The 10,246-nt window shown below is 37.8% G+C and overlaps 1 protein-coding gene across 1 annotated transcript; it reads right to left on the bottom strand.

Annotated features, from left to right (window-relative positions):
* Positions 1–995: 995 nt before the first annotated feature.
* On the bottom strand, positions 996–1,983 carry LOC147605389 (jasmonate-induced oxygenase 2-like). The gene is made up of 3 exons (XM_086793310.1): positions 1,858–1,983; positions 1,384–1,761; positions 996–1,316 (listed from the first exon to the last, which is right to left on the bottom strand). Exons 1-3 carry the CDS (start codon positions 1,981–1,983, stop codon positions 1,044–1,046), a joined length of 777 nt encoding a protein of 258 aa, XP_086649436.1. The 3' UTR covers positions 996–1,043.
* Between the last annotated feature and the right edge of the window lie 8,263 nt (positions 1,984–10,246).

The following is a 10,246-nucleotide window of genomic DNA, read 5'->3' as shown; positions in this document are numbered from 1 at the left end:
ACCGTCACTCCTTAATGTAAGATAATGGCGGTAGCTTTTGTTAATCTAGAATTGGATATGAAAGGAATTATGAATTCTCCAATGAGAAGGAAGTGAAAGCCTATATGCTAGGTTATTAATCTTATGAGTCATTTTAAAAGGACCATAAAAACGAGGAGCTAACTTACAACCAACTTTGAAAGTTGCTTTCATCACAAAAAATGGTTGAACAACAAGAGCATCAATAGGCTAGAGTGTGAAGAAAAGGCTTGAAAGCAGGCTTCTTCTTGCAGCCCTACTATGATGTAAACTAAAGATGGACCATAAGCTATAAAACCATCTACATTTTGGGTGGCACTGGTCTACTTATAATGACCTTGTGCACTTCAACATAATGGTCTTAAGCACTTTCCGTGTGCTTTAATTGGTACTAGAGCCAACCATATCATGCTTTCTTATAACATTGGGAGTTCATCATAAACCTGAATTCACCTACTCTAATGCTTTGGTCAAAATGTGTTAATGGAAATCACATGGAAATTGTTAGTTTCTAATTAGAATTTGTCACATGGCTAAATGTTATTTCTTGCATGAGCAAGAAATGATCACTATGCTAGAGTTTCTTCTAGGACATGCAAAAACGGTAGATGTGGGGTGGTTGGATGAAGGCACCCAACGCAATACTAATTAGGATGAACAGAGTGCCATTGAAGCAATTACAACAGGGATTTCGGATTGTGTTATTAACGTAAGGGCCTAGTTGGGACCTCGTTATAGACTCAGTAAGGGACACTCCATTTCTGGTTATTTGAGAGCTCTACTGCAATAACCATCGCAATTGGCCTTGAAAAAACAAGGTTTACAGTGAGGGTATGAAATCAAACTGTCCCTGAAAGCAGTTAGCCGTGCAATATATTGTGAAACTTATTGAAAGAGTATTACAAACCGGTAAAAAACTTTTCAACATACAGGGGATGTGAGATTATTACATAGAGAGGGAAAAAAATCTTTGAACACAACTTTTCTAATTGTCACACCATGCACCTAATATAATGGGCAGCAGACTAGGAGACCGACGGTTTCTCGGGGTACTTGCCGCCCGCGTAGTTCAAGGTGGTCTTGTAGAGCGGCAGTCCTTTGACATAGTAGTTCAGCAGATACTCGCTGAACTCAACTTCTCTGAAGAAGGGTGGATTAACTTCACTGGAGAGAGCGGGGAGAGGGCTCACTTTCACATCCTCGCAAGGACCGAATAGACCGGCGAGGGAGATTCTGGGCTTGTCTTTGTTAACGACGACTCTGTGTTCTACGCTTTTGTACTTAGCGTTGGTCATGATCTGCACGCACAGAGGATTAGCGCTTCTATTTACGAGCTAGAGCTGGTACAAGAGAGGAGGGGTTTACCTCGATCTGGTCTCCTATATTGATGACGAATGCGTTGGGGATGGGTTTGACGGCCACCCAGAAGTCGCCCTTGCGGACTTGGAGTCCGGGGACGGCGTCAGGGAGGAGGAGGGTGAGGCTGTTGAGGTCGGAGTGGGCGCTCTGTCCGAACACAACGCTAGGATCGGGACACGGAGGGTAGAAGTTGCACACCAGAACCAGGCGCTCCAGCCCCGGCAGCTCTCCGCTTCGCACGTGCTCCTTGCTCAGTCCGAGGCTTTCGAAGATTGCCCGGTAGAGAAGTGCGGCGAGCTTGTCGAGTCCGACTTGATACTCGAGAAGCTCCTCTCTGCAGGCGCAGGTCATGCGTGTGATACGATTAGGGCCTCGCCAGCATAGCTAGAATATACAGATCCCATGATTGACCACCTGACAAGAAGAAAAACGTTCGGCAGTCGACGTTGTACTTGGGAAAGAGAATCAACAGCTACGGACTTTGTCGAAGACAGGGCGCTCGTCCGCAGGCCTCACGTAGGATTCGGGTACCTCCGTCAAGCCGGCGTCTAACATTGCTTTCACGCCACTCGCGTGAGCAGCTGGAGCGACGGCAGCGGGAACCATTGTTGGTGGATGGAGGGAGAGCAGCAAGTAGGGAAAGCTAATTATAATGGAGAGACATTTATGTATGCACGTTATCGTAACAATCCCACGAGCTCTTTAACCAGTAGGCCCCGTCCTCGTCGGTGTCTGCATCGATATATACATTGGTCATAGTGTCAATATATGTGTTAGTATGTACCTTAGTAAAACCGATGATATTTGCATCGATATAACTGAAAAATTAAAAACTATTTTGACATCTATTTTTTGAGAAAAAATCATTAACGATGATTGATTTTTACATAAACTTAATGACCGTTTATCTTCCACAATATCCATTGCTCCGAAGAGATTAATTTCTGATGTTGTCTCTGTATTCCCTACATCTTCGATCGGGGGGCCAACATATGATTAAAAGGTAATTCATTAGCATCCATAGAGGGATCTACGGAGATACTATTAGTTGATTTAATGGAAGTTGATGATGCATCATCATCATCGTGATGTTCAACATCATTGTGAATTTCTTCATTATTATCATGGATATGATCTACTTCTTCCCTTGGAGATTTTGTAGTAATAATTTTCTCCTCCAAGTCTCTACCTTTCAAAAATTGTTTGCTGTGCAAGGAGCAACTTGAATTACATACCACCATTTTCAATTTGAGGAGTCTGGATAAAAAATTACATGTTATTTTTTTAATAAGTGTTATTCTCTCACTACTTGTGCATGCTACAAAAGATAAAGGAAGTGCTCTTCTCTCACTAAGTGCATGCTACAAAAGATAGAGTAATAAGACGTAAGCTTTAGAGAAAATAATACCTACTCACATTGTTGTGGTAGTATAAATGTATCCCAAAGATTTGTCCACAACTTAGTCGAGTCACTTGCAAACGAATCTACTATTATCTTTTTGCAATGTTGCAATTGGATCATGAGTGACCTCTTTAAACCATTGCACATCAACAATGAACATGTCAAATTGTCAAAATCCAACCTCTATTATGTCTTGTATAGTTCCACAATAATCAAGATTGGACAGAATGACATTTAAGTCACTAGCACTAGCTTCAAAGTTAGCCATTACCCCACTGTCAAAAGTTGTTCTTTCTTATCTTTTTTTTGGGACCAGTAAAATATATATATTATAAAAAAAAGGAGAGACCTTTACATAGCATTCATTCTAGCTCCACAGTCGGCTATCGACAACATAAGAGTCAGCCACCATTAAGCAAGCTACACACCAAGTCCCATCTATGATCCTTTGAAACAAAAGAAGACTCACAACCCAAGACAACTCGTACCCAAGCAAAATACAAGACTCAATCAAAGCTTCAAATGAGAAGCCCCTAGGAGCCTGTTTTTCCAAAACCTCCCCTTTCTGAAACCAAATTTTAACTGTTGGTCTAGTCCCCACTGGATTATCAATAAATGCCACAAATATGTAGCTTGCCTACTTGACCTTCTTATACTACACCTCTTTGTTCTAGGTCCATACCTAGCTGGTTTAGTCTTCACTCTTTGCTTTCTGATACCCTACAAATCAATACACCAAACCATTAGGCACAGCCCAGTATGTATGCAAGTGACCCCACATGGATAAGGCTTAGATGATAGCAAAAACTATAGAGACCAAATCAACTCAAACAGTTCAACCCCATTCATTTTATTAACCAAGCATATAGACCAACACATACAAATACATTATGCATCAATAGACTAACATCAATTCCTGTATCACTAGCTTTCTGAAACACAATGCAGTTTCTAGAATTCCAGATTTCCCATAAACAACAGCACCTGATAATATTAAAGATCACATCAACATGTCCATCTGCCAACAAGAAGCCAATCCCCCCATTGACCATGAACCCCTAAACATCTCTAAACCCATTTCCCAATCTTAACCCAAGCTCCCCTAATAGTAGGACAATCCCAAAAAGTATGCTTCCCATCTTCCAAGGTAGTCCTACATCTAGGGTAGCATCCACTAGTGAAGTTCCTTTGAACCAATTTAGAGCCAATGGGCAGATCTCCCACATAGACTCTCCACAAAAAGAACTTGAGATTTGGTAGGTATTTCCATTTCCCAAATCGCCTTCCACTTCCTTCTCCATTAGTTAGAGCTCCAATTCACTTTCCATATTCTGTTACAGTAGATGAAATTGTCTTCACTTACTCTCAATGCATTGTATAGAACTTTGGTTGTGCCTCTGTAACCATTAAACTAGGACCAATCCCTGATCTGACGAGTTTCATCCACTACAATGGATGTCCATCCTTTATACACCTCTTCCAACACATACCTAACCAGTTGTGCTTCTCTGTTAGATAAAGCAAAATCCATCTCCAATCGCTCAGGCTCTTTCTATCCCACTAATGCTTCATCCTAGCAATCCTCAAGTCCATTCAAACCCTTATTGTTCAGTCTTTTGGCTATTCTAGGGTCTTGTAAGGCTAAATGAGGGTTGAACTTATGAGTCCACCATATCCCTAAACACATTTAAGCATTCCTAGAGGCTCTTCCACATCCATCCTAGACCATGAGTTCTAACACCTCTTTCCATTTAGTACATAGCAAAACATCCTCCTAGTGGGGACCCTGTTATTTTGAGAGGGGGATGAGAGAACACTTTATCTTTCCAGCTTAGACCTTGCTACACTCCATCAAGATAGACAATCGAGCATTCCACCAGCTCCCTTAACATTTTTGACCAGGTTTCCTTCAGATGAAGACATATAGGTAGAAGCACAGCCAACCTAGTAATAGTATGAGATGGGAGGGGAAGAATACCAAGCCCACCTTCAGTTTTAGACATACAAATTTTGTCCCAGGCAAGCCAGGCCATAGTCATTTTATTGGACCCACCATTTTTCCACACAAAATCTCTAATAGGTCTTATAATCTTCTGCCAGTGCCCTTTGCCAAAATCCAATAGAGGATAGAGAAACATAATATAGGCATTCAATACCATGTTGCATATAGCCACCTTATCTCATGAAAGGGGACCTTGACACCCTCCCACTTGTTTAGTTTCACAAAAAATCTATCTAATACCCAACCAATCAACTGCTTATTAGTCACATCCACCCTAAATGGAACCCCTAGGTATCTGACAATTTGACCTCTCCTCACAGCCCCATCTCTGCAGATCAAAGTCATTGTCCTCAGATAAACTAATTAGCTTAGACTTGTGAATATTGCATTTGAAGCCTGAAGCATCAATAAACTCTTGTATAATATCTAAAACCAATATGACATTATCACTATGAGCTTCCAAGAAGAGTAGGGAGTCATCTGCAAAGCATTGTATAACCAATTGCTCCCCATTGCTCAACTTCAAGCCCTTCACCCTCCCCTCAGACGAGGCCATCTGAAGTGCTCTAATAAAAGGATGAGAGGAAATAGCAATAGTAGGGGGACAAGGGGACAATCTTGTCTCACATATCTATGGACCTCAAAACCCCCAACAAGTATTCCATTTAATAGTAAGTTAGACTTGCTCTGCAGGGTGAGGGTGAATATGCAAGAAGACATCTAGAACCATATCCCATATTATCCATTAATCCGGCCACAAAGGACCAATGCACCCTATCACATGCCTTCTCATGCCTTCTCCAAAACAAAGGACCAATGCACCCTATCACATGCCTTCTCCAAAACAAGCTGCAGAAGAATACATTTCTACTTAGTCCTTAAAGCCACATCCCTACCTAGCATAGTAGCATAAATGTTGTCATTAATGGATCTCCCCTTTGATAAAACCATGATTTTTTTCAAAAATCATCTCCTAAAGAGCAAGGGTTATTCTAATAGCAATGACTTTGGCCAAGATTTTGTATATGACAGTCAATAAAGTGATAGGCCTGCAATGATTAAACTTGTCACAAGCATTCTGTTTAGGCATAAGTGTCACCAGTCCTTCCTTTAAGTCCTTATCCAGGTTGCCTAATTTAAGGGCTTCATTGCACATTCTCCAAACAAACTCCTTAAGAGAGTGTCGAAAGGCAATAAAAAACTCCATAGATAATCCATCCCAGCCAGGATACTTCTCTCTCCCCATTTGTTCACAGGACCCTTTTGTCTCACAGGAGCCTTTTGTACTTCTTGAAGAAATAATTAAAACCTCTTAAAATACATCAAAAGTTAAAACAAAGACTTGAATTAAATTGAAATTAAATCACGTAGCATAGCATAACATAAGGCAAGAGAGATAGAATAACATTACCATCAAGACAAGATTGGGTGCAATCTTCCCCCCCCACCCACCCCCGGTCGTGTAGCTCCCCTTCCACGACATGAGTATTTAGAGAATTTTTATTCATAAAAATAGCCCAAGGAGCTAAGAATAGATGACAAATTGGGCATGCTTTTCCCACTTTTCGGATATAGCTTTACATATTTCTAATCATATCAAAATCCCGATGGTTTGTACATATAAAAACCTTTCCCCAAATATAATTGCTATTGGGCCTTGTTACATAAAATAACTTTGTACACATTTGCACACAAATTAACCTTATCCTCACTTGCACATTCCATTAAGTTGAATCTTGCACAAATTTAATTAAACATATTTTTATATGATTATTAATTCATCAAAAATATGATAAAATATATACATGTAATAGTCCTCTTGTTTGAGGAAGCAACTGTCCTCAGTTGTGTAAGAAAAATGCCAAGAGAATAAGATTGTTGATGTCATAACCTACAAGGTAAACGTAGAGGTCCGAACATGGCTTAGAGACACAAAGGCATAGCTTAGAGGTTCTTATGGACATGGAATACCAATCAAGAAAACTCGTGCGACACCAAAATTGGTGATTGTCACACTGATTATCAAATAAAAAATAACATGTTCAAAAATTTTAGTACAAGAGAAAAATGATCATTATATTCACACCACCTCTCAATCCACCAGCCGTACGACACCTCAATCGGTACCCTCAGATAGTGTGACACCTCTATCGTTACCCTTGCACATCTCATGTAGTGTGACACCTCATTCGGTACCCTCGCACTTCTTGTTGCTATACTCAGATGCTATCCACATTAGTTAAACAATTAATTGAACACATCAATTAATCTCAACGTCGTCTTGAGATATAGACAACCCATAAATAATCAAATAACAGCGACACACATGTTTGCCATGCGTAAGTACCCTAGGAATCACCCCTCCATATACACAAACCAACTGAAACAAACAATGGAGGCATCCACACACATGTTTGCCAGGTGTAAGTACCCCGGGAATCAACCCTCCATATGAACCAATTGAAACAAATAGTGAATCAACCCTCCATATAAAACAAACAGTGGAGATCTACACATAATGCATATGCAATGAACGAATCAAATGAATGTATGTAAGATGAGTCTAAGTGTCCCATACCACATAGGCGCATTGCGCATTGTACATACACACATAGGATGGTAGAAAGATAGAAGACATAAATATGTCTAGAGTAAGTATATGAAACCAATTTGATGTCCCATACCACCAGATAAATTCCATATATCACTTCCTTCAGAATAGAAGTTTGAGGTGTGGAGTGGCCAGTTCCATTTGAAATTTAAATTTCGACACAAATTTTCTCTATTTAGAAATTTTATTTAAGTTACTGGACTTGAACTAATCTTAATTTTGAATCTAAGGTTTATTAATTAGGTTCTTAGGTTGTAAAAATATTATAAAAACTCATATGAAAAAGTCTTATAAATAAAAGTGAGTTACATACCTCCATCATTGTGGTGTGATTGAAGTAACACTCCATCATTGTGGTGTGATTGTTCAAAGTAATCTACCGAAAAAAATATTAACACTCCAAAGAGATATGAATTGTTATTACTTCTATGGATAGGGTATATATAAAGTTATTAATCAGAATCTTATGAGAAACTTATCATCATAAAAATAAAAGTTAAATTGGTTATAGATATAAGGATAGGAAAATGCTATCCTTGAGTTGGAAAGGTTGTTTGAGGGGATGTGAGATTATAAATGAAAAATGGACAAATTTGATAAAATGTTAATAACTAGTAATGATTCTAACCATCTTAATTAAGTGAACAAGTCTAGATGATGAAAGATAAATTTACATTTGTAGTTGAAATAGACTTAAATAATAAACATGAATCTATAGTGTAAGAGAGTCGTACCTTTTATATATTCGATTACAATGATTCATAATTAGGGTTATATTAAATTACGGCTTTATAAGAAATAGAACTTATGAATTGAAAGTCTATGCATAATTATTTAAGCATGATTATTTCAAGGATAGAAATGAGAAACTTTCTTGGAAGGTGTTCGAATCAGTGTTTTTGAACATAAAAATTTCATAAAAACATTCTAAAAAAAATATTTAATAAGTTATAGAGAATATAACAACTTACTTGTGCAAGTGTTGTACAACTTTATTGGAAGTGCTGAAATCATTCTAAAAAAGAAATATTATTGCTCATGCTATATGGTACCAAGCAATTTAAAAGTAGTTCTAGGAGTCATATATCTTGAATTAATTAGTGTCAATTTTAAACACACAATGCAATTGACTGATGGGTTGAATACGTACTTATATGATGTTGGGGAGGCACACCTACATGGTAAAGTGTTAGATAAAGAAATGTAGATATGATTGATAGAATTAATATTTACGGATAAGAAAATTTACCTCAAGGTATGATGCGTTGACAATAAAACAATAAAAGTGGTGTTTGAATATCACAACAATAAAACTATGTAAACTCTTGAAATTTTCCACATTGTTGTAGATATCTTGAAAATATTGTATAATCTCTACATCAGAAAAATAATTAGACTGGAATAAAGAATTTAGGGTCTCCTCTAAGCCTTGAAAGAAGGTCTTACTCCCAAAAGTTAAAGCTTTTTAAGGTTTTCTTTATAAAAAAAACTTAAGGTCACATGATAGAAGTTTTTGCTAATCGTTTCTCTGATCTCTTGGTTTATAGAAGGATTTGATTCATGCTTTCGAAGGAATAAGGGTATACCTATACATAAGCTCTCAAAACCCTTGCATACAATTTATGCTCAATGTTTTAGGCCATTATAAAGTTTTACTGCATAAGCTTTAAATTTGAACAAGATTAAAAGATTTTGAAAGCTTTATAATGTAGCTAAAGAAGGTTTTTTTTATTTATATAATTAAAGCTCTTAAGGCTTTATTTTAGCTTTGAGATAAAGCTAATTAAGACTGTAATCTGCTAGCGCATAAGAAACATGGAGATCAATTCAAATGCATTCATCATCACAGGCTTAGTTTCTTTTTCCTCAGTGACTAAGTGTTCTGCGGAATCCTTGAAGATGACATCATCATCCTCTAGAGTAATGTATAAGGTATATATATATTGGGTTTAAGCTTTTTTGAATCTTATAATAATACGCTTTTCCTAGGTTTTAGAAGGACTATTAAAGCTATTAAAAGGTTTAATTTCAACTTTGAGGCAAAGCTATTAATAGCTACAAGTAACTAGCGCATAAGGGACATGGAGCCCTCATATTTATAAATAAACATTAAGGTTTAATTAAAGCTTATCTGAAGGCCTTTACCATTGAAACAGCACGCAGCAACCATGGGAAAAGATTTAAAAAAAATCAATAGAATTATCCAACGCGTGGTTTTTTTTTATAAGCTCATAAAGCTTAATTAACAAAGCTTTACAAAGCTTTGGTGGTTAATATCAACCTCCTCCCTGGAGTGATCCGCGCAGCACGCAATAGAAAACAAAGAGAGAAAAAAAGAGAATCGTTGCTGCCCTTCAACTGAAACTGCCGGCAGTTGCTGTGCCTTCGTACGCAAGGGAGAAAGGGGAGATGAATGAGGCGCTAATGAATTGGAGGGAGAAAATAGATATATATATATATATATTTCAAGCTTGGGTAAAAGAATTTAGCATCCAGCGCTCAACTGAGGAAGAGAAAATAAAAACCCAAAAGTAATTTGAAAAACAACTCTCTCAACAATTCTCATCCCTCCATTATAGGAATTGAACAGAGAGACAGCTCAGCAATCCTGAAATCAAGGTTCTAGTCTCCTCAACTTGCTGATTCTATCTATACGGATGGATTATGAAGCAGATTAGTAAAATTAAAGGTGGTTTTGCAAACCCATTGATGGAAATTGGTTATCCAATGGTTACAAACAAGCCATCTTTCTTAGTATAACTCCAAAATAGCTAGTTTCAACTCCAAAATAGCTAGTTGCTTTCATAGCCTGCAGATATATATGTTTATGGGAGATTTGGTGTTCCAGGAACTC

The sequence above is a fragment of the Cibotium barometz genome, chromosome 59 (genome assembly GCF_041138505.1).
Source record: "Cibotium barometz isolate CiBa-2024 chromosome 59, ASM4113850v1, whole genome shotgun sequence".
NCBI classification, from domain to species: domain Eukaryota; kingdom Viridiplantae; phylum Streptophyta; class Polypodiopsida; order Cyatheales; family Cibotiaceae; genus Cibotium; species Cibotium barometz.
This window is presented reverse-complemented; position numbering and strand designations above follow the sequence as displayed.

What these genes read in the sequence shown, in the direction of transcription:
- LOC147605389 (XM_086793310.1), bottom strand. Translation starts at nt 1,983, where the DNA reads ATGGTTCCCGCTGCCGTCGCTCCAGCTGCTCACGCGAGTGGCGTGAAA. An exon ending in AGCGCCCTGTCTTCGACAAA is followed by an intron (nt 1,762 to 1,857) that starts GTCCGTAGCTGT and finishes TGTATATTCTAG; the next exon opens with CTATGCTGGCGAGGCCCTAA. An exon ending in ATATAGGAGACCAGATCGAG is followed by an intron (nt 1,317 to 1,383) that starts GTAAACCCCTCC and finishes CTGTGCGTGCAG; the next exon opens with ATCATGACCAACGCTAAGTA.